Here is a 25210-nt window from a genome sequence, read left to right as displayed (position 1 = left end):
TTTTAAAAGCAGAAACGTATCATATCTACAATTATATAAGCCTCTCCAAAATATCGCAATAAATATCTTACCGTGAGATGTATATCGTGATAATATTGTACTGAGAGATTTGGATATCTTTACATCCCTGATTGTTGGATACTAAAGTATGATCCATCTGTCTCTATCTAAGTAAATGCTTTGATACACTGCAGCAGCCCCCTGGTGTTTATTTAACATATCACAGACTTTGACACAAAACAGCTGGAAGTAATGTTGTGATGTCTTAGAATGAACTATTATTATACTATTTCTATATTTCAACCGCCTGACTGAGCCTTCTTCACACTGTCTCCAAACTTACTAACAGCTGCCTGGCATTTCGACAGTGTCCACAGTGGGACCGGCTCAGCCCTTTGGCCATGAGCTGAAGCGCTTACACTGTCTGCCCTGTCAGCTTATGTCACTCCAGCGCCACAGGCCAGCCCACAGGGAAGACAACTTTGCAATACTGCGCTAATCATCTGGACTGCACAAGTTAGCATAAGGCCGTGCGACTGCAAATGGTGCTTGGATTATGTTGACATTTAGCTTTATTCAGGGTTTTCCCTAAAGGTCCTATATTACGCAAAATTGACTCTTGTGAGCTTTAAGCCGTGTTAGAATGTTCTTACCGGCTCAAAAACATGCCTTGAGTTGTGTTTTGTTTCATTCACACATGTTCGAGTAATTTTTATCCCTTTTATATGACATATTCTTAATACTAGCTCTGTCCAGAGGGGGGCAGTAAAGTGTCAGGGGCAGGAGACATGCAGGTTAGTAGATGTGTCTTTGTGAGTTTGTTGTTGCCCGGTTCAGCATGTACGTGGAGTGACAGAATGCATTTATTGTGATGATGCAGAGCGTTGCAGAGGTTAGCAGGTGCCAGATAAGCGGGCCTGACAGATTTACAGCTGATCGAGCATTCTTGTCTCGTCTTTTTAGGTCACGCTGTGTACACTCATTTCAGATAGCATCATGTATTTAAAACCAGCATGCTTCCAAATGCTGTAATACATATGGTGAATGTCTGTATGGATCTATATTTTTATAGTTCGATGGTGGGAGTTTCCAAATGACTCATAACAATATTTTACAGTGTCAGCTCTTAGTCATTAATACCTTTTTATGGTCCATTGTTGTTGGTGTTGTTGATGTTCATTACAGTGGCTCGAAATGTATGCAAACACTTCAACAGTGAAAAAATATGGTAATTTGTATAAGGGAACATATTACGCATATTATGTTTTCCCTTTGGAATTTGTCCATTCAAAGTTATAATCAGTTAAACGTCACTGCTCTTTACTTGCTTTGTTTTCAGATTTTATTCTTCATATATTACGCATTCTTGTGGCTTTAATACTCCTTTAAACATGCTTTTTCTGACCCACATTGAGATAAGTATTTCACATTTTCTAACTTCAGTTAATGTCCAGATTTACATACTAACTAAACTACATAACATACTACATACAACATAACAAACATACTAAACTACACGTCTTTTTCCAATGGGGCATTTAGATGCTGGAGCTCTATCTACTGTCAGCAATAAGAATGAACATTTAGAAAGTCCTTTCCCACTGTGAATGCTGTGCTAATACAGACATTTGTTTGTTGTGAACACAATTTGACCACAGAATGTGTCTAGTGATGCTTTATGGGCTTACTGTAGAAATTATGCAGGAGTAATCCGGAGTTTTATCTATGATGTAACTAAACAGGCAATATGCAAGTGTTTTTGAATGCTCAGAGAAGATTGCTTAATTATGCTTAATCTTTTTACAGTGTATTTTGTCATTTTATAATAAACTAAGTAAACTAAAGTAAAATGACTTAAGAATAATGGAACAAGCATGAATGAAACAAAATACAGGTTCATTAATGAACATTAAAAAGGTAAATATGTAAATATTATAGCCAGAGTGGCTAATTTCCATCTTCAGTCCCTCAGCAGGTTGATGGACAGGGAAAAACAACAATAATCACACACAAGTACATAAAACCAGCACACTCACTATACATACAAATTAATTTAAAACAGTTCAAGTCAAGGGTTTAAGAATTAAACCAAGAGTTAAAACCAACAACCCCTCAATATAAAAAAAATGTAATTTGGTTAAGCATGGTGACATATTTGGCCATTGAACAACCACTGTTTTAAAGCTTTAGAAAATGCTGCAGTGTTGAAAGTTCTCGTATATGAGCAGGCACACAGTGTTCATGTTTGACCTGCTTGATAAGCAAAAGAGAGCTGTCCATAAGCACTTTTCCTAAACGGCACAGAGCAGTCACCTCTAGAGACTTTCTTTCTTTTCACAAACTCCTTCAGTGGAGCTGGAGCAAGATTATTAAAATGTTTAAGGTGTTAAAGGTAAAAAATAGATTAATATCGCAGTTTTCATGTGTCCAAAATATAACAAAATAATCCACAGGGGTCATAGATTATAACGATATAGCAGAAGAAAGCATAACTCACTGCTATTGGATCATAATAGGAGTAAACACATGACTAGGGGAGGTGCACCTGAGGCCTGAGACAGTGGCAGAGGATATGACACATGCAGAGCAGTTCTGTGGTGCAGGTGCAGAAGTAGGCCGCTGTACTGCCTCCAGTCTGAATGATGAGCGTCTTCATAAGTGCTTACAACGCACCTGCCACGAGCACTAACACAAACAACTTCTTACTCATTTCAACCTGGAGACACCAACAATTAAGTACGGTGCCATAGAGAGGAGAGTGAATCGAAAAAGTTTGGTGCTTGGACTGGTAGTAGAGATACCAGCCGGGCAATGAATGGAGAGAATGGGTTAATACTGTTTTAAAGGGTCCATACTACACTATTTTCTGATCTGTGGTATAATTGTGTTGTTGTTGTGTTATGTTTTGTGGAACAAGGTGGATCAGACCATTTTCAGATCTGGAGATGTAGACAGACTAATAATAAAGGATTACTCGCACGTTTGAATGAAATTAAACACAACTCCAGGTATGTTTTTGATGAGTTAACAGCAATCTAACATGGTTTAAAGCTCACAAAAGTCAAATTTGCGCAATATAGGGCCATTAAAGTACACATATTATGCAAATTGTTGTCAAAATTTTGCATTTTGCCCAGATTGTTACATCACAGGTAAAAATACACATATCCCCTACACAGTTTTAAGCCCACAAACCATCACTGAACTTGTTCTGTGTTCATGAACAAAATCGTGGCTCTATCAGCATCGCATTCACGAGACCTCAGAGCTTCATTTGTTTGCTAACAGCAGAGGAATTTCCAACACTTTAATGACTCATTGGAAACTGAGGTGAAATTTAAGTGCGTTTTCCAAATGTAGACATTAGTTTAAGGAAGTAAATGTGAAATGCCTCCTCCAAGGTGAAAAAAGCTTGTTTAAAAGGTGATTAAAGCCACAAGAATGCATAGTATGTGTTGTTTAAGGAAGATTTGTCTCTTTGAAGCCACTAACAAAAGGTAAAGAAGATGAGATGGAGGAGCTGAGGTGGCTGATAGCTGGAGGTGTGTGGCCTTGTAATGGACGAATCAGGATTGGAGAGCATATGAACATCTTGAAAGGTGATTGGTTGAAAGACAAAAGTAACATGCTGTAATTGGCTAACATGTCATTAAATACATTACATTACATTTTCTAGTTTAAACTGCACTGTACGTAACTTTTCTGGTTTGGGATCAGCCATCTGTTTGTCTCCATGAAGATGTTATTGTTTATTTATTTCATTCATAAAGTATAATAAGTATAAAAATACATTAACATCAAATACACAAGAAATAAATGAAAAGGAGTAGAAAGAAGAGCAAACTTATGTTATTACTTTGCGTGCAGAATGTTCCACAGTATGCAGACAAGCAGATGACGTCATTAGGCCAAGTTACAGGTCAGATCTGTGAAGATGTGACCCTACTCAGTGCTATACTATGGAACATTCCAGGCAGAGCATAAACATCTCCATCGAGACAAGCAAATGGCAGACCCTCAACAAGGAAAATTACACAGTGCAACTGAAAAACATTATTATTTTCTTGCATCAAAACTAAAATTAGCCATGATATAAAAGTGTGGTTGTATTTGACATATTGAAAGAGTGATATGTTGTGAGAGTTTTCACCAGGAATGTGTGAACATGGGCACAGTATCTGGTGTGATCACGCTGACTTGACACATGTGAGGAGATGTGCCAGGATCCAGCGATCAGTCTACAGACAAATGTTCACAGCTGTAACACAGGTAGACAGAGACATATGCTACTGTCTGTTTCTATTCACTGTTGGGTGTGATGGATCCTTCTTAGTGTTTCTCCTGCTCAGTTTTTGGCATTAAACTGCTTTTGCTTGGGTTTTGAATGGGTGTAATTGATAATTGATCGATAGTTAAGGGTGTCAACATTATTTGGTTAATAGATAATCCTGAATATTTAGTTCACATTGTTTTTTTATGCATGTTGTATTTTTGATGAATTTGTTCCTGCTCAGTTACTTAATTCTCAGTTTTTCACCAAGAATACAAGCAAGCACAGAAAGTTATTGTAGGGTTAGCAGATAAAATCCACAATTGTATTCATTTTAAGTTTGAGGAAAGAAGTTTATAGCCAGACTGGTGCCACCACTCAATTTAATTTTAGACTAGACAGTTCGCAAAAACCCCGGAAGTGCGAGTTCGGGCACCAGCCAATCAGCGAAGAGTCAGACATTCTGTGTTGGCAGCGATTCCAGAGATGGAGGATTTAAAGCTGAAACAAAGAGAATGTTTGGTGAATTTTATTGCCCTTCTTCCTACAGGATTTGGGAAAAGCTTAATATAGCAGTTAGCCCTGTTAGTGGCGCATTACATACGTCATGACCAAATAGCAGCGATTGGTTAAATAAAAAAGTACCCCCCTACCATCGAGTTAACGAATCCTAATGCTGCAAGGTCAGACGGTTTCCACGAAGTGAAACCGGTTGATGAATCAGGCTAAGAAGTTCATGCTTCTGGTGATATTTCTGGTGCGTCATCTGCTTGTGTCATGAATATATTATTGCTTTTCCTGGAATGTTCCACAGTATGATGTGATATATGAAACTTATCTATCTTTCATTTAGTCATTAGTCCCCTGATTATGTCATTTTGTGGAATATTGCAGGCGAAATAACAAGTAAAGTTTCCGACCTTCCGCTAAAACTTACATAGTGCTCCTTTGATGCAGTTTCCAAATTGATACAGATTACAGTTTTTAACATTGAGAAACTACTTATAGAGCTTTTAGATGTTTTTTTTAGTTTAGAAGCACTTTGAAACAATAGCATAATTACTTGAATTTATTTAGTGAATGGCCTGAACAGGGGCGGTTGCAGACATTTTTGGTTCGGAGAGCTATGGGGGTGCCAAGATCTTCAATGGGAAGAAGTTCATTTAGAGTCTTTTATATTTGTGAACTTAAATATGGAATTTTTGAACTTTTGGCACACCATTTAGACATTTTTAGTTGAGATTAGATGTTCTATGAAAAAATCTTCAGGGGAGGTATGGGTTTGCATTGACCATTACCTCTCAAGTCCCCCTGGAGCCACCCCTGGGCCTGAATAAAATCACATTTCAAACCAAATTCTCCAGAGGGATGTGAGAGGAAAAAAAACAATGCAGTTACCCTGAGAGAAAAAAACACCTAAACCTGGCAGGCTGTTGTTTACTCATCTGTCTTACCCCTCAGCTCAAGTTTAGACAGTGATGGATGCAGATCAGACAGCGGCTCTTCTCTGTATAGTCCTGCAACCGTACACCAACCTCTTTCACTCAGCACTTTTCTACTTCCCATTAGGAGCCTGGGATTAGGGGCCCGGGGAACCTAAGCCCGCCTCAATCCTCCGTGTGGAATTGTTTGGGAATGTCCCTAAGGAGAAGTCTGAGCATCGATCTGGAAACAAACGCACGGAGGCATACACTTCCATTAGCTGCGTTCAGGCGAGGGGGAGTAATACCGCAGTTTACTTTGAGACGAGCAGGCATGTTTGATCTATGACTTTTCAGGTTGCAAACAATGGAATAGCTAAAGGTTTAACAATAAGTCTTTTGAAGACGAAGCACTTTTGAGATTTTAGACAATGCTCTATCGCTACCAGCTGTTCTGTCCCCAAAGATGTGTATTGAATGAATCCAGTGCTTCATTCAGATTGGTAGTTTTCTCTCAGCCAAGTGGGAATGCTCTGTAGCAACAAAAGGTTTCGAAATGTATTTGTTATTTGAAGTAATCCCTCACTCGCCCAGGACTGGGACATGGTAGAAAAAGTAATCATCTGGAGAATGTAGCTTGTCGATGTAACTCCTCAGAAGTCCAGGAGGAGATGGGCTACTTCAGGATGCCAGTGGAAACATCCCATTTAAACATAAAAAGGTCAGACGACTAACTTTGTAACGTCAAGTAAAATGCTACTAACTCACAACAGTAAAATCCTTTTTAGGCCATAAGGTCCAAACGAATATTTATGTATCTACAGCACAGAATAAAGCAGGGATTTTCAACCTTTTTCCTCTGGAGAGCTACTTGAACAAAACGAAAATGCCAGAAAGATACTAATTTTAGCGGACACAAAAATTTTGTAAATATAATCACGGTAAGCCTTAGATGAGGTAAAGTTAGACGTCTATGAAATGTAAACCATAAATCATCCATTTATTAGGGCACAGAGTAAGGCATCAACATGATACATTTACAATGGCAATAGGCATTTAATTTATCAAATTTGATTTATTCAGTACAATATCTATAAATCAGACTTGGAAGGGGCCAGAGAACGATGTGACTGTGATCCAGCTTGTACCCACATCTGCAACACAGTCCTGAGGAAGCCAGTAGGGGGAGAAAAAACAAACAAACAAAAAAAAAACAAAAAAGGAAAGGCCAAATAACGCAAAGATAGTTTTTTGTGTGTGTGTTTTTTTCTTCAGTCTGATACCAATACTCTGACTTAGCTTTCAGTTCTCAGTTCAATTTTTTTGAGTCACAGACACCTACAATCACCTTTCAGTGTTTTTACTCCTGAAACATTTTTTTTTTTCAGTAATACAAATGCTGAACACTGCTCACACTGAACACCCGCGGCAGATCAAACCTCTACTTATCTCTCGGAATGATTTTCAAAACAAACGGTACATTACAAAATGCTTGCTGTGCTATTTTGAGGCAGCAGAAGAGCGCAGTGCTGACATTTGCATCATCACATGTGCTCATCTGAGTGCATGAAGAGTGATAAAGAGTTAGCCTGCAGCTCCACATGCTCACCTCCTCCTGACACCCGCATAGTCAGACTACTGAATGCAAAAACACCATTCACTACTTTATCTGCATTTTACTAAATACAGTACAGTAAAGGTTCAAATTGTAGATCTTATATTATACACGACGAGCACGGGAGTTTCTTGAAAAGGGAGGGAATGTAGCCTGTACTTTAACTAGTACGACAATCACAACTAAACCTGAGTTCCTGTAGCCAGGCTGGCGCCACCGCAATTTCATTTCTCTCCAGCGACTAGGTCAGGAATCGGAATACACTAGATGGTTTGCAAGAACCACTGAAGTTGTAGACCACGCATCAGCCAATCAGTGAAGAGCTGTGAAGCCATGACGTCAAACTCAAGCGCCTGTCTGGGTTCCTTTTGTGGTAAAGCACAACAGTAAACAAAGTGGTCGAGATGGATGTAGACGAAGACGTACATTCTGTGTTGGCAACAATTCACGAGAATGAGGATTTAAAGCCGGAACAAAGAGAATGTTTGGTGAATTTTCTCAAGGGGAAAGACGTTATTGCCCTTCTTCCTACGGGATTTGGTGCATTACACACCAAACAGCAGCGATTGGTTAAATTAAAAAAAGTACCCGCCTACCATTGTGTGAATTAATCCTAATGCTGCGAGGTCAGACAGTTTCCACGAAGTTAAACCGATTGATGAATTAGGCTAGTTTTCTTGTGCTTTATCCTGCATATAGAAGACACATACACGTTTTTCACATTCTTAGTATATGAACAGGCCACAAAGAACCTGCACGAACACTGTTTACTAATTGTCTAGAGTTGCTGGGGTTTGGTAGAGACTATTCAGATCATTAAGAGCTTTAAGTTTTAGTTTTAAACTAACTGAATTTCAGCATTGAATTTGGCAACCCAAATGGGAGAGTCATGTGAGGTGCATTCTGCTTGCTGATTGGATAGTTATCTAAAAAAATCAAAACACCAAATAATAACATCATTAACAAGTAGGGTATCATGTCCAGTGTTTTTGTAATTAATAATCAATCGACACTGAACAACCTCATATCTGGGAGCACAGCCAGGTCATGTATAAAATACCTTTGATTGATTGGACATCTTGGCATAGGTGTTTTTTTGTGAAACCTAAAATTATGTTTGTGACTTAAAAATAACTTGTAATTTCAATACGCCAACTGAGAAGATAACTTGAGCACTGAAAAATTAGGCAGTTTATATGAAACTAAAACTGTATCTTCCAAAATACTGATCAGAGGAATGGAGGAAATTAGATCTCTGATGTGATTAAAACAAGTTTGGTGAAGGTGTAGGGATACGAAAAACTTAAATGAGATAACAGATTACAGCAAGGATAGTTTTTGCTATATTACTGCTAAATGAGAAAAATCACAATATCATCAACCCTACTCAAAAACTAGCCCAGATGTTTTATTTTAGTAGTAGTGTTTGTTGATTAATCAAAACCGCATTCGTCCTGGAGTGGCCCATATTAGAAAAGGTTTCATTAGACAGTCTAACTCGGGACCACAGTCAGCAGTCCACCTTTGGCCTAAAGTCATAAATATTATTTTGAAGACAGTGAACTGCAGATTTTAAGCCGGTGGAATGGTTTGAAAAAGGCAAAAATAATAAAAAAAAAAATCACTTTACTTAAATACCAACACTGAATAAAAACTGATTTAACATTGCATTTCTTGTTGTCATAGCCTTAGTTTTTACTCTTCTTTATGCTTCTTCGACACACTGCTTTCTCGCTCCTGCACCCCTCCCCCTCCAAACCATCTCTCTCACTCAGCTTTGATTTGCTGATGCCTTTGGGGGTTGTATGTACATTTAGTGTGCTCTGGGATTTTGGGGCAAAGGAATGTTATCAGTAAATGTGAACAGGCGTGAAGAATCTTTATTGAATCGAACTGAAAAGAGTACTCCAAATGTGCTGTCTCTAAACTGCCAATTACACAGTGTAATATAATGTGAAGATATAAGAGCATCTGTTCTGTGCCAATATAAAGTAAAGAAGAACAAAGGCTGAAATTGTTCCTCTGAGACTATAAGATGCAGCTCAAAGACAACCTGCCTGATTTAAGTGCAGAATATCTTGAACTAAGAGCAATGAACAGAGCTGGTTTCAGGCTGATGAAAAATGCCATAGTGATTAACAATTGAAAAGTAGACATTATATACTTCGAATAGTGACAAGTCTTATTCTGAAACCTATGAATACTTGACAAAATGACTTAAAATACAGTCGTCACTCACTATAATGCAGTTCACCTTTCACGGCCTTGCTTTTTTGCATTGTGTTCCTCCCCCAGCGCCCTGACCCTCCTTGCCGTGTCTCCTGTACAGTACAGAATGTGTTCAGCTTTCCAAATTTACATAAATGTTCGATCTCTAGCAGTGTGATTCTGAAGTGCTGTCTGTTTGCAAGTTTTCTCCCGACAAAACCTACAATGTCGACGAAATGTTCTGCTCTGACAAAGGCTCCTGTGGTCGCACCCAAAAGGCAGAGGAAGATGCAAACCATCGCACAAAAAGTTGGACTTTTGGACACGCTGAAGGAAGGTAGAAGTTACGCAGCTGTAGGGCTCCATTACGGAATAAATTAATCCTCATTTTGTTACATAAAGAAGGAGGAAAATAACATAAGGACAACAGCAGAAATAAGTTTTAAGCAGGATGCAAAAAGGGTTGTAACTGTCTTATTTTATGGCCTTAAAACAGATATAATCATTGTAAGAAATAAAGCTGACTACTTTGCGGATTTCGCTTATTGCGGGTTATTTTTAGAACGTAACCCCCGAGATAAACGATGGACCACTGTACTAAATAATTTATAGTAAAGAGTACTCAACAAAATACTAGTAAGTATTATTTTAAAGTAATGCTGGTTCTTTACTAAGCATACCAAGCAGCATATGAATCATTTAACATGACAGATTTTGTTATTTGAAGACTTACTCACATGGGAAGAGTAATGTTACTTCAGAAAGTATTGTTCATCTAAATATAACTCATAGCAAGCCATTTTTGAATTATGAGAATTGTTGTTGGTTGGTTCAATACCTGCTGTCGTTCTACCCTTGGGCAACACACTACATTTCACTTAGCGTGCCTCTAGCGCCTGAACACACCGGTACATGAGTGCCTGAATGGTTCTTTAATGTGCTCCTACATCAGTGCACCTACACGCAAGCAGACAGAAAATACCAGCAAAGAAGAGAACGGGAGAGGATGTAAAATAGCTGAAAAACAGGCAGAATTGACAGAAGAGGCTAAGTGTTAAGTGTGACGATGCACCATGCTGACTCCCTACTGTCTCCTCTTATCGCCTGACCCTCCTCCTCCTCTCTCGCTCTCTCTTTTTCTCTCTCTCTGCGCGCTCGCTCTCTCCATCTCTCCGCTCAGCCTGACCAGTGCGCCTCAGTCACAACAGTGCAGCTCCACAGCGCTCTTCTCTTTCTCTCCTCCGTTCGGCATCTCTCCCGTTTTTGCCTTTCCGTAGCCCGTCTGCCAAACTCTGCACGCTCAGTTTCACAAGCAGGAGCTACCAGACCAAGGACAATTCTTTAATTCTTCTTGACAATGGAAGACTTCTTGTGAATGGACGAACAGTTTACAGAATTGGCTTTGAAACTTGCTTTGAAGGCGATGCAGACAGGTGCGCAACTCCACAACTAAAAGAAGACCTAAACAAGGATTCTGAATTGAAGATTTTAAGAATTTAAAAAGTCAACATGCAGGTGTCTATAGCCTGTACGGACCATAATTTGAAGAGAGGGAACGGGGATCATGGCAAACAAAGTGCTACCAGTCCCAACGTGGTGAACCAAGCCCGGGCAAAGTTCAGAACGGTGGCCATCATCGCCAGGAGCTTTGGCTCTTTCACCCCCCGGCACATCTCGCTCAAAGAGTCCACCGGCAAGCACACAGGAATGAAGTACAGGTGGGAGAAGGCACTTTGTCATCATTCAGATATTGGTTGTTCTCATAGAAAGTTTAGTTATAGTTGAATTTGTCTTAACAAAGCACGAAGAAAGACTTGAATGAACAAATACTTGACTAATAGTTTATTCAGAATGGATTAGGCTTAGTAACTACGTAATTAAGTTATGATTCATGTGTGTTGAGGAGTTACTAAGCCTGGATCATTCTTAAACCATTTGTTCTTTATGAATTAAGCCTTTAGTCGCGCTTTATCAAGGCTAATTAGTTGTAGTTATTATAAAGTGGTACTGAAAATAACAAGCTAAAGAAAAAAATACTATGTTTTGACTTCTGGTATCGAGAATCTAGTGTCATTACTTGTATTTAGTATAGTGCACTATGTAACTTTTCTCCTGGAGGGTCCACTACCAGGTTGTTTTCTTAAAGAGGCCTGGAGTGTTCCACACTAGTGCATTAAACCTGTCTTTCTGGCATCTACTGTATATCATTAAAGGTATTTTCTTGCTCAAATACCTTGAAAAACATGCATTATTACAGTGAGCGGGGTTGCCACTCCACAGATCTGACCTGTAAATCAGCCAGGTGGCATCACTTGCTCATGTCCATGGTGAAGGCTCAGTGAAAAATGTTGAAAAATGCTGAAAAAGTTACATTATGCACATATAAACTCACTTAAAGCGTGGACTATTTAATTAAGGATTTGTGTCCATTTTGGCAAAACAGTGGATCTCTTTGGGACTTTTTTTGGCCATTTTTTTTAGATGACTTGTCTTTATTTAAATCTTTTTACACTGTAACTTGAAAAATGCTAGAGCAAGAGACACATACACTCATGATAAGAAACTTTAGAAAATCTTAAGCTTTCATCACAGACATTGATTGATTTTCGTGCTTTTGAGACGTTTTGGGGCATTTTCTTGACATCTGGAGTCTTGATACGGATGACTGAATTCACTCACTTTAGTTGCCATCACATTTCTTGCGGGCACCATCAGAGGGACTCCTGCTGAGCGCTGGCATGTTTTGTACTCCCCATTTCAAAGCCACTTCCACTTTTACGTCATGCACAAGATCTCGCTGAAATAAATCGAGTGTGGACTCCAGGGCTGTCTGTTACCCAAGAAAATGCTCTGTGTTTTGTGCTCTGTCAAAAATCAAACAACACTTTTGCACAATATTCAAAGAGTCATCTTTTTATTTTTTTTTTTTTTTTTGAGTAACTGGCTTTTAGATATTTACAGGTTTTATACACGACAGGTAAATCAGCACCATCTGGTAAGGTTATTACATATATTTTTTCACATATACCGAATATAGCAGTGACATTTTACCTGAACATATGGAGTGTGATGATTATATAATGCAGTTTTCCAAAATACTGCGTATTTTTGTTACTCCTAGCCTTACTTTAATCAAGAGAAAACTTTGAAAACAAGTGGTCTGGGAAAGAAACACAAAATTGTTTTCAGAAAGGGAACTGAGTTATTTCATCATGTGGGATGCAATAGCAGTAAATAAATAAATAGAAAACTAGAGGATAAAAAAAAAAAAAAAACTACTAATAATAATCATTTCATAACATTTACATAACATTTTAATAACTCTTTAACTACATTTTTGTTTTCTTTTTTCATGTATTTAATTCAAAACAATAAAATAATAAGAACAGTGACATAGAAAGACAAAAAATAACAAAGTGTAGTATTTATATCCAATGTTAACTCACTTTAATCCATGCCAGATTTCATTGTGTGGCTGTGAGAACTTTTCCCATGCAGTCTTGGCACTCCTTTATCTTTTCTATGGAAATTTTGGGCAGACGCATGGGACCCATTTCACATTCCCAGGCCAGTAGACCACATACCCCCGTCATGTCCTCATGTCCTGGATTGGCCCGCTCCCACTGGGACCTGCCTGGTACAGGTCCCAGGAGAGGTGTTCAAAAGGCAGCCAGAACAGATGCCTGCCCCCTCAGCCAGCTCGCCGCTTTAACACTATTTTGTAACACAGTGTACTTTGCTTCATTATCTTGTCGCTGATGAATTGCAGAGAGAATGCATCTTAGTCATCTGGGACAATAATGCATATGAAGTTGTTTTGGTACAGTTTATGTTGTGACGAAAGAAAATGTAACTAACTAGACTAAAATGCAGGCTAGTTGTTTACAGTAAGAAGTATCTATTATTAGTTAATGTCATTGAACTATCCTAAAGTGTGAACTGTACTACTTAACTAGAAAGTAAATCGCAAATGAAGTTGTAAATGCTTACTGTTCATATGCTGTTTTTCTTGGAAATCATTGTTTAATAGGGTTAGGCGTTATAAGTACTTTTTCTTCAGTCTAAACCCTTTCGGTCATGATCCATGGGGTTGTAATCTATGTTTTGTTTTATTTTGTTTTGTAGTGCTGCAATATGACCGAATAAACTACTACTAAAACAAACAAAACAAAGCAAAACAAAACAAAAAACTAATAACAATTACTTACTGTAATCAACAGAGTACAAAGAAAGAGAAAGAGAGAGTAGAAAGAGAAACAGAGACTGACTGCCACTCATCAAATGTCTTCTTCACTTATGACAGAGTTCTGGTAAATCACTGCCTGTCTGTTCGAAGTGACGAGCTAACACTGAAACTTACTCACCCTAGTTGTTTGTAGGGAAGAGTATCTGGTATTAGTTAATTCCATTGAACTTCCTTAAGGTTTGAACTGGTACAACTTAAATAATAAACTTAATTAATAGAAAGACTAGGGCGGGGGTGTCAAACTCAAATTCACAGAAGGCCACAGGGACTAAAACTGGGACTAAGTCATGGGCCAAACTAAATTTTTATTGAAAAATCTCAACAACATCTGCATGTTTTCTCTTCTTTTGAGATATGTAATGTTAAACCTTTTCTTATCAAAATAAATGTTTAATAATAGGTTTGCTTAAAGATTGAATCCAGAACAAGCAAAATATAAAATAAAATCAAAATTTTAAATAAATAATGTAGTCGGCGGGCCAGCTCTAATATGTATTTTATATGATCTTGTGGGCCAAATATAATTATATCGTGGGCCAAATTTGGCCCCCGGGCCTGAGTTTGAGGTGTCTGAACTAGAGTGTGTTAATTTCAGTCCGGTTAGCTTCTTCTTTCAGACAGGTATTTAAAGCAGTGGCAGAACTGAAGAAGCTACTTGGATGTGTGGTGAAATGTAAAACTTTTGTCCAGTTGACAGAATTAAATGTTTGTACACAAGTTGTTGTCTGGAAGTTAATTTTGCCGGCATTGGTGCATGAGCAATACACTTTTCTGGAGGGTGTCCATAAATATGTTGAATGTTGTGCAGTATGACATTAAACTAGTCTACCTTACATGTTCATTTACAGTTATTTTTGTTGCTCTAAACTCATTTTCTTACTACCTCTCCACAGATCTGACATGTAACTTGTAGCGCCACAATCTAATGGCATGATGTGGAATATTTCAGGCAAAGCAAAAACATCTCCATGGAGACGACAGACAGTGAACTTAATCATTTCAGAATTAAATATTTGTGATTGATGTGTCAGCGCCTAAATCTGGGTTTGGAGGAGAGAGGAAATAACTCTCGTAGAATGTTTTAGTTAGTTTGAACACAGCACTGTCTTTGCCGTTTACATATTTCATACATAAAATATGGTGGCCCGACTTGGTTTCAAACATCTTGTGGGACCTGTGGAGTGTCTGTGCGGAGGAGAAGTGACAGGCTAAATGTAAATAGTCTTATGGAGAAGATGAGAAAATTAAAGCCCCTCTCTGCGTCAGCTCTGTTACACAAGACACGCCAGACCTCACTCCTAAAGCCAGTCCAAAAGAGCCGTGGGAGGAATTCACTGCCATTTAAGTGTATGTAGTCCCTGTCAAACAAAGGGCACTCAGATTAGAGATAGATTAGGTTAGAATAGTTAAAGCTGCACTATGTGACTTTTGATTTGATTGGCTGAGGTGACTTTTGGTGCGGTGCTGAAGGTAGGGGGTACATTTTGATCATTATTAATTGCTCAAGCAGTGATAGACTGTATAAAGACGTGGACTAAAGGAGTGTGACGTCACCTATAGCGTTCAGCTCCAGTCAAATGAAGCTCACTGGGGCTTGCCGAGTTCCATATTGGGAATAGGAATAGATTTATGGACAAAATTGTGACATAAAAACACCAGGATCAAGTAGAGCAGGTTAATAAGAAGATTTTAAGACCAAAATGAGAAGCCTGGCAGCAGCAGTTGCGGAGCATGGGGCGATGTTTTTTTAGTACAAAGTAAATTTGAGCTGGAGTTGATGGAGCCAGAAGTGCACCCATGCTCACTTCCTATTTGGAACAGCGCCTGGCTGTCTGTGGTTGAGATGCAAAGCTATAGGAGGCTGTGATGACAGGTGAAAGTGAATTGTCAATGCTGAATTTGCACTTCTTCTCCACTCTATACTGTATCAGTCTCTTGCTTGAACAATAGAACGATCGATTGGGACACTTCTTAATAGGATATAGAGAGCACACAGCCATAACTTCTTTTGTATACTCTAGGGTTAAAGGAGCACCGTGTGTCTTTTCTAGTGGTGGATCCGACACTTCCTTGTCTTCATGGAGAGATTAATGCTTTGCCTAGAAAGTACGACATTAAAAGTCCTATATTACACAAAGTTGACTCTTGAGAGCTTTAACCCCTTACGTCGTCTGTCACAAATATGAGACAAACTGTTTGGGTCACGATATAAGTCGAGACAGCGGCAGCATTCCCCCACGGCCGGTTCGTGCACATGCAGAATCTTCCTAAGAACGTTTGGCAAGCAATTGTTTCTAGTTGCTGCAAATTTGCAACATACTCAAATTTCTATTTATTTTTTTTGCTATAGTCAAATTAATAATCTCAACTTAATTTACCATCTACTTAAATGCAAAAATACACACAAAACATTATTTTATATACATCGATATAAATTTAGGCCATGTTAGAATGTTGTTACCTGATCAGAAACATAGCTGTGTTTTGCTTCCTTCACACATATTTGACTAGTAACCTTTTATTATTAGTCTGTCTACATCTCCAAAGCTCTAAATGCTCTGTTCCACCTTGCAATGTCATGTAGCGGTGGTTTTCAAGTTAACTGTTGCCTTTTTTTTGCTCAGTAGAGATTGGAAAGTGACTGACTGAAGGTAACCAAATTAGGGATGGGCAAGATTAGTCGACTAATCAATAAATGGCCATTAAGAATTTCGTCGATCATGTTCATTTTTAACCAACAAACCGAATGTAGGTTGCTGTGGGTAGCAAAAGGAGACGAGGCTGTTTCTGAGAGCTCAAACACTGGAGTTGCGGCTTCACAGTCCCACGTTTTGGCTAAACCTGCACACGTACAATCTGCACTTGTATGATCTCTGAAAACAAGAACCATCTCCAAAGCGATATACACACAGAACAGACTCACCATCAGCATCATCAACATCCCTCTGTCACAAGGAGAACCTTTAATGTCCTTTAGTCCGACAGAAGCGCTTACAGTTTATGCAAATGAGCCATGTGGTTTTAAGTTTCATTTCTGTAAGACGTAAACAAATGCGCTCAAATCTGCATTAAACACATTATAATCTCAAACTGGCTGATGTGGCTCTATAGTGGTTTATATGTTGTAAAGTTGAGTTTATTTATGCAGATTAATAATAGTACTAATAATGATGATAATATAAAAAGATGAATGATTAATAAAAAATCTATCATTAATTCTCCCGACATTCGATTAAGAAAATTTTATCGAATGCTCATCCCTAATCCAGATGATTCTAGTGAAGTTATATGGACCTTAAAAACACAGTGGAGCACACTTTGTATTACCAAATGATGTCAAAAGGTGGAACAGAGGGTTTCCCGTTTGAGAAAAGAGGGTTTGTGTGTTAAACATGTGTGAATGAAAGAAAACACTACTCCAGGTCTGTTTGAATGAGGAAAACAACACACTGTAGATTAGAAAATAGTGAAATATGAGCTCTTTAAAGTATAATTGAGCAATAGAAGCATCTGTAACTGAATAAATAGACAAAGTTATAAATGTTTAATGTCAGACTATGGAACATGCGAGACAAAGCGGTGGAGACGAGCGGTGGACGCTCCCCCAGAAAAGTTCCAGATTTTACAGCTACAGTTTAGAAACAGAAGTGAGTACACAGGCTTTGGTAACGTTAGACGTCGGCTATACAAACTGTACATGAGCGTGTGTTTGTGTGTGTGTTTGTGTGCTGAGTGTGTGTTTGTGTGTGTGTTTGTGTGCTGATGCCACAGCACAGCGGCGGCGCAGCTGTCCTGTCACACTGTCATTAAAAGTTCAGTAGGCAGATAGTGAAAATAACTCCTCACAATGGCTGCTCTTGAGTTTCTCCTGCATGTGCGCCGGGCAAACAATGGCATAAAAGAATGACAGGAGAGAGGGAGGGAGGGAGGAGGGAGGGAGAGACAGAGAGAGAGAAAGGGAATGAGAAACGAGAGAGAGAGTAGAAGAGTAGAGAGTAGAAAACAGAGAACAATTAAGTAGAAAGAGAAAAAGAAGAAGAAAGTTGGAGAGAGAGTAGAAAAAGAAAGAATAGAAAGAGAGAGAGTAGAAAAGGTAAGAGATCGATTGAGTAGTGAGAGAGAGAGAAAGTAGAAAAACAGAGAGTATAGAAAGAGAGAGAGAAAGAGAGTGAGAGACTAGAAAGAGGGAGTAGAGACATAGAGAAAGAGAGTGAGAGGGAGAAAGAGAGAGATCGATTGAGTAGAGAGAGAAAGAAGAAGAAAGAGGGAGAGAGAGTAGAAAAAGAGAGAGAATACAAAGAGAGAGAAAGAAAGAGTGAGAGAGAGCAGAAAAAGAGAACGATTAAGTAGAGAAAGAAGAAAAAAGCGTGAAAGAATAGAAAGAGAGAGAGAGAGAGCAGAGAGAGAGAAAAAGAAGAAGAAAGAGGGAGAGAGAGAGAAAAAAGAGTGAGAATAGAAAGAGAGAGACAATGAGAGAGAGTAGAAAAAGAGAGGTCGATAGAGTATAGAGAGAAAAAAGAAGAAATAGGGAAAGAGAGTAGAAAAAGAGAGAGAATAGAAAGAGAGTGAGAGAGAGCAGAAAAAGAGAACGATTAAGTAGAGAAAGAAGAAAAAAGCGTGAAAGAATAGAAAAAGAGAGAGAGCAGAGAGAGAGAAAAAGAAGAAGAAAGACAGGAGAGTAGAAAAAGAGACGAAATAGAAAGAGAGAGACAATGAGAGAGAGAGTAGAAAAAGAGAGGTCGATAGAGTATAGAGAGAAAAAAGAAGAAATAGGGAAAGAGAGTAGAAAAAGAGAGAGAATAGAAAGAGAGAAACAGTGAGAGAGTAGAAAGAGTGAGTAGAAAGAGAGAGAAAAAGACAGCGAGAGAGATTAGAAAAAGAGAGGGATCTATTGATAGAGAGTGAGAAAAAGAAGAAAACAGGAGAGACAGTAGTAAAACAGAGAACAGAAAGAGAGAGAATGAGTGAGAGAACAGAAAGAAAGACGTAGAAGGAGAGAGAAAGGAAGATAAATACAGATTAGAAAGAGAAAGTGACTAGAAAGAGAGAGAGAGAGAGAGCAGGAAAAGAGTGAAAAATCGACATCTGAATAGTGACAAGTGGCCAAGTGCAAAGCGAGCCATTACTCAGATCATTTAATAACAATAAAATGACAAGACATCTCATTACAAACCTGCTTCATTTGAGCAATGAGTCTGAGGAAACATTATTCTGTTATGCCAGAAACTGATTAATATGAATATTTATTTCAGTTTTAGAGAGAGAAAGAGCAGATAGAAAGCGAGAACGAGTAGAAATAAAGAGAGAGAGATTGAAGGAGACAATGGAAAGAGAGACAAAGCAGGAGAGAAAAATGTTAATGGTCACAAGTCACCAAATACAAAGTGGGTAATTACTTAGACTATTTAAAAACAGATTAATAATGCTAAATATTTGGGATGGAGAATACAAATCGCCAAAGAGTAGAAAGAGAGTGAGAACAGAAAGAGAAAGAGAGAAAGAGATTGCTGTTCAGATATCACAGTTTGGAAAAAGTGTGATTTGAATGGTCACAATTGGCCAACTGCAAAGTGGGCAATCATCATTTAATCATTTAATAAGTGATTCATAATACCCCTACTACTATGCTGGAACGGAGAATAAAAATCACCAAAACGAAATGAACAAAGAGTGTGATTAAATATTTATTTGAGAATGAGTAGAAAGAGAGACAGGGCAAGATGAAAAATAGAAATTGTTGTTGTGTGTTTGGAATTTGCATGGTAAAATAAAAGAAAATATTGTGCAAATGTAATCATATTTTTTTTGGTCAGGGGTCCGTCACCTGCTTGTTTCTATGGATGTGTCATTGCTCTGCCTGAAATGTTCCACAGTATGGCATTAAACAGCTCTACTTTACATTTACTCGATTACAAAAACACCTAGAAAAACTGGCATATTTTTTTGTAATTGAATAAATGTGAAGTAGAGAGAAAAACAGCCATTCTGATCTGACCTGTAACTTGTCCTGGTTTGGTCTCCGTGAAAATAGAAAGCTTTAAATTCAGACAAAGCCATAACATAAGTATTTGACAGGTCCTCCACCAGAAAAGTTACACAATGCGCCTTTAATCTTGTCCAAAAATGCAGTTATTATTATATAAAATAAAATCAGAATAACAATCACTGAAACTAAATGAACAAAGAGTGTGACTGAATATTTATTTGAATTTGAGAGAGTAGAAAGTGTGAGTAGAAAGAGAGAGAATAGAAAGAAAGAAAGAGAAAGAGTGCGAGTGAGTAGAAAGGGATAGAGAAAGAAATAGAGACTAGAAAGAGAAGAGAGTAGAAAGAGAGACAGAGCAAGATGAAGAATAGAATTTGCATGGTGAAATAAAAGAAAATATTGCGCAAATGTAATCATAATTTTTTTGTTTCTGGGTCTGTCAACTGCTTGTTTCTATGGATATGTCATTGCTCTGCCTGAAATGTTCCAAGGTGTGGCATTAAACAGCTCTACTTTACATTTATTCAATTACAAAAATACCTAGAAAAACAGGCCTTTTGTAATTGAATCAATGTAAAGTAGAAAGATAGAAAGGTTTAATTCCAAACAAAGCGATAACATCTCCATGGAGAAAAGTATTTGATGAGTCCTCCACCAGAAAAGTTACACAATGCACCTTTAATCTTGTTCAAAAATCCAAGTACTATATACAGTGAAATCAGAATAAAAACCACTAAAACTAAATGAACATATGTAATCATAATTTTTTTTTGGTTGGGGGTCCGTAACCTGCTTGTTTCTATGGATATGTCATTGCTCTGCCTGAAATGTTCCACAGTATGGCATTAAACAGCTCTACTTTACATTTATTCAATTACAAAAACACTTAGAAAAACTTGGCCTGGTTTGGTCTCCATGAAGATAAAAATGTTTAATTTAGAGACAAAGCAATACCATAAGTATCTGACAGGCCCTCCACCAGAAAAGTTACACAATGCACCTTTAATCTTATCCAAAACTTGAAGCTGTTATTATTATATTTTGGTTTGTGCTATAATGTGAACTCAGAGTGGCTTTGACTCTGCACGACAACTCAAGTTTTCTTCTAGGCACGCCACAAGCAGCCTGGTCGCAAAGGGTCACAGCATTAACAATTTATCACTTTTGTAGAAAAAAATATGAGGCTGAAGCATTTTCAGAGCTCTGGACTAAATGTAGTGAAGGAGGGAAACCATTTTAGCACAGGGCTAGGAAATTAACTGTATTTAATCAAGACGGAGATTCTTTTAGTTGTTTCTAATGGCCAATGATTATCCTGGGATCAAGCCTCTGAATAAAAAATGAGAATGATTAAGACTCTGTAATGTTATGTAATCAACACTGAAAGGCATTTGTATGTGATTTTAATAAAACAGAATAAAATGGACATCATGATGGGTCATTATACATTTAAATATACTACATTTTAGTATCAGAAATGCAAAAAGTTTTCATATTTTAAGCAGCTCTGTGGTTGTTTGGCTTAACTCAACCAGAAACACCACTTTCTTTCTACATTTGGACCCAGTTAAAATATAAAAAAAAAATACACGAATAAACTAAATATATGTCCTATGTTAGGATCTGTTGAACGATTGCTAAACAGCTCCTCACTAGACTCTTTGTTCTTATTCATTTATTTCTTTTTATATTTCACCCAATCAATCAACGCTAACAAGTACGGTTGTCAAAAAGTACTATTGAAATTAAACCACTTGGTATAAAAAATGTATATAATTTAGCGTTAAGTGTGTAAATGACATCCTCACTGTGGCATCAAAACTAGTATTGAGTGTTCGAGGCTATTCCTTACTCTTAAATTGAGTTTTAGTATAATGACAACACTACTAATGGCTATTATTTATTAAAGCAGACCTATTCTGCAAATTGACTTTTTAAGAGCTTTTCACTGAGTTGTAGCCGTGTTCCATTCCCATTTACCCTATTAAAGTTGTATTTGGAGTGATTTGTGCATGTTTGAGTGATCTTAAATAAGTTATTTTCAAGACACCATCTTGTTGATCACCGATATTGGCATACACCCACTGCTCTGTACTTACTTTGTTCTCTCATTTTATTTTCTTAATCAGTGATACATATGAAAAAAATACAAATGAAAAAAAAAAAAAAAATCGGCTGCTCGCTGTCCATCGGTGTTGGCGACGCTTTGCTGTGATGTCTGTTCCTATTGGTCAACAGAGTTTTTAACGCGAAAGTCGGTGGATTTGTTTCTTTTATTAAGTCATTTTAGGTGAATATTGTGATTTAAAATGTGTAAAATACAACATAATGATCCACTGAGAGAGCAGAAAAACAGAGAGAATAGAAGGAGAAAGAGAGAGACTAGAAAGAGGGAGTAGAAGAGAGAAAGAGGGTGAGAGAGAATAGAAAAAGAGAGAGATTGATTGAGTAGAGACAGAGAAAGAAGAAGAAAGTGGAAGAGAGAGTAGAAAAACAGAGTATAGAAAGACAGAAAAAGAGTGAGAGGAGGAGAAAGAGACAAAAAGAGAGAGTAGAAAGAGACAGAGAGAAAGAGAGTGAGACAGAGTAGAAAAAGAGAGAGAATGATTGAGTAGAGAGAGAGAAAGAAAAAGAAAGAAAGAGCGAGAGAGAGTAGAAAAAGAGAGAATATAACGAGTAAGAGAATGGGGGGTGTAAAAAGAAAGAAAGAGACTAGAAAGAGGGAGTAGAAAGCGACAGAAAGAGAGTGAGAGAGTAGAAAAAGAGAGAGAGAGAAAAAGTGAGAGGAGTAGAACGAGAGAGAGACTAAAAAGAGAGAGTAGAAAGAGACAGAGAGAAAGAGGATGAGAGAAAGTAGAAAAAGAATGATCGATTGAGTAGAGAGAGAAAGAAGAAGAAAGAGAAAAAAGAGAGAGAGAGACTAGAAATAGAGAAAGAGAGAGACTAGAAAGAGGGAGTAGAAAGCGACAGAAAGAAAGAGAGTGAGAGAGAGTAGAAAAAGAGAAAGAACGACTGAATAGAGAGAGAGAAAGAAGAAGAAAGAGGGAGAGAGAGTAGAAAGAGAGAAAGAGATAGAGACTAGAAGGAGAGAGCAGGAAGAGGCAGAGAGAAAGAGAGTGAGAGAAAGTAGAAAAAGAGAGAGATCGATTGAGCAGAGAGAGAGAGAGAAAGAAGAAGAAAGAGGGAGAGAGAGTAGAAAAACAGAGAGAGAGAAAGAGTGAGTAGAAATGATGATGACAACATAATGATCCATGGGTGTCGTAGATTATAACTATATAACAGACTCAAGTACAATGTGTGTTCTTTGAGTTACTTCACTCCTCGGGTCTCCCTCTTGTTGTATGAGGACTTTTATAACATTCATTTGACCTCTTATAAACTCTTGCACGTGTCCTTGGCGAGTCATTTAAATATTTAACAGTTTCTGACCTCAGCAGCAGCGGCAGCAGCAGCAGGCCGGGTCTTTACCTCGTCATTGACATGCACGGCTCAGCTCTTGGATTATATGGACTTGTGTCTATAGAGAAAACTGCTCTCCTCATTGAGTTTTCCACATTGTATCGAGTCTGGCGTCCCGCTGCTCTGTCAATGCAACCGGAGTTCATTCACGAGAGCAATTTCCTTTTATCGACAATTTCACGATGTCATAATTTCAGATGGAGGGCAAAGGCCTGTGAAACTCTATGGGAGAATTACTGTTTTTGAAAGAAACATTCAAACTTATGTCCCACAAATGTCAAACATCATCATTACTTGTTAAACTTGCCATATTTTTCTTAGGGTTTATATTTCTTTCAACTGACAACAACTGCTTCTTTGGGGTTGTATAATGGCAACCACTTTGAAAACAACAACACCGACGTTTATATCATGTCAGAGAAGACTTTGAACTGCCAGTTTCTGTTTCATGAGGATAGGCTCAGTATTTACAGAGATATTAACCATAAATCATGTTATTAGGCTCCTTTTCTTCTTCAAAGTGGTCACGTGATGGTGCTGTGATGTGTTTGTTCAGCTGATTTAAACAGGTTTTAATCATTGTCTTCCTACCGGTGGAGGCAGGATGACAGCGCCATCTACAGTCCGACTTCCTCATTACAGTATCCCAATTGTGTGAGAGTAAAAAAAACCCTCGTCCTGCAGTTTATAGTCCCGTGGGCACGTTTTCGTATTTTGATTGCCTCTTTAATCCATTGATAATGTTTCTTTTCCTCTGTCCCAATGACGTTCGCTCCTTCCCTGTCCATAATGTGGTTTTCTCTTTTACAGTGGTCAGAAATGGCCCATTTGAGTTGTTCCTGTTCTGCTTTGTGTTTTGCTGCTCGTGTTTCACCTTTGCTGTTTCCTTCTCGCATTCTCTTCTATGTTCCTTATTTCGTGTACTGAATGCCCTCCCTGTTTCCAAAAACCTGTTTAAATGAGCTGACCGGTCACACGTCACAACAACATAACGAGACTACTCTGAGGACGAGCGCTAGTGAGCAGTCGAAACTGTCAGGAATGAAAACAAACTCTTGGTCTGAAAAAAGAACCTAATAATAGAGGTGTAACGATATCCAAGTCTCATGATACGATATTGTCACAGTATGAACCTCACGGTACGATATTTATTGCGATATATCGTGGGACAGCTCATGATATGGTGTGGAGGCTCCTGATTAGGGATGTAACAATATCAAAATCTCTCGGTACGATATTTTCACAATATACATCTCATGGTAAGATATTTATTGTGATATTTTGTGGAGGCTACAACCTGTGAATATGCAACTTTTTCCTCTTAAAATGCTTTGACAAAACTTAATCCAAAGAACTAAGACTTAAAAGTGCTTAGAACTGTTATTTCTTCTTGTGGTCTGCACTGAAATTGAGCAAAGGATCATGGTCTTTGTAGTTCCCTGTCTTTTTTTTTTTTTTTTTTAGCTATTGCTGCACCATAACTCTTCATTTAAGCAAAGATTCTTGTAAATCAATATACTGTGTGTTAAGAACTTTGACAATATGATATCACAATATTTTGTTTTTTGTTACATCCCTACCTAATAACATAAATTATCATAAGACCAAATGAACCTCATTGGATTATTAACCATAAATTCCTTTTTGAATCCCTCTCCTGAAATAAACATTGTTGGTTGAGCTCCCACAGATGAACGCTGTCATTGTGTCCTTGGGCAAAATACTTAACCCACCTTTTCCCTAGTGTTTATGTACATTGGTGTATGAATGTGTGAATGGGTGAGTAATGTAAACCGCTTTGAGTTCCTTGAAGATGGAAAAACGCTATATACAGTAAAATCGTGACCATTTACCTTTTACTATTCAGAATATTTGTGATTGTAAGTCTCTCATACAACATTGCATCAGTCAGTTCTGTGAAATAGCCGGAGAAGGCAGCTCACAGCATGTATAGTGTATGTGGTGTTGAATATGCACATTTAAAAACAGGCCTATGGAGGGTCCA

General features: G+C 38.0%; 1 protein-coding gene across 4 annotated transcripts in view; it reads left to right on the top strand.

Moving 5' to 3' along the window:
* The window catches only part of kcnab1a (potassium voltage-gated channel subfamily A regulatory beta subunit 1a), a 199240-nt gene that overhangs the window by 52761 nt on the left and 121269 nt on the right, over positions 1 to 25210 (top strand). For 2 of the 4 annotated variants that reach the window (XM_055148018.1, XM_055148017.1), the window contains exon 1: positions 11024 to 11232. The exons of the other annotated variants lie outside the window; for them this stretch is intronic. In XM_055148018.1, coding sequence (XP_055003993.1) covers positions 11024 to 11232 — 209 coding nt within the window. Of the gene's footprint in view, positions 1 to 11023; positions 11233 to 25210 lie in introns of those variants that run through there. 4 annotated transcript variants of the gene reach the window in all.

Source organism: Boleophthalmus pectinirostris, unplaced genomic scaffold (assembly GCF_026225935.1).
Source record: "Boleophthalmus pectinirostris isolate CB_2022bp ecotype Guang Dong unplaced genomic scaffold, ASM2622593v1 HiC_scaffold_9, whole genome shotgun sequence".
In the NCBI taxonomy this organism is placed as follows: domain Eukaryota; kingdom Metazoa; phylum Chordata; class Actinopteri; order Gobiiformes; family Gobiidae; genus Boleophthalmus; species Boleophthalmus pectinirostris.
This window is presented reverse-complemented; position numbering and strand designations above follow the sequence as displayed.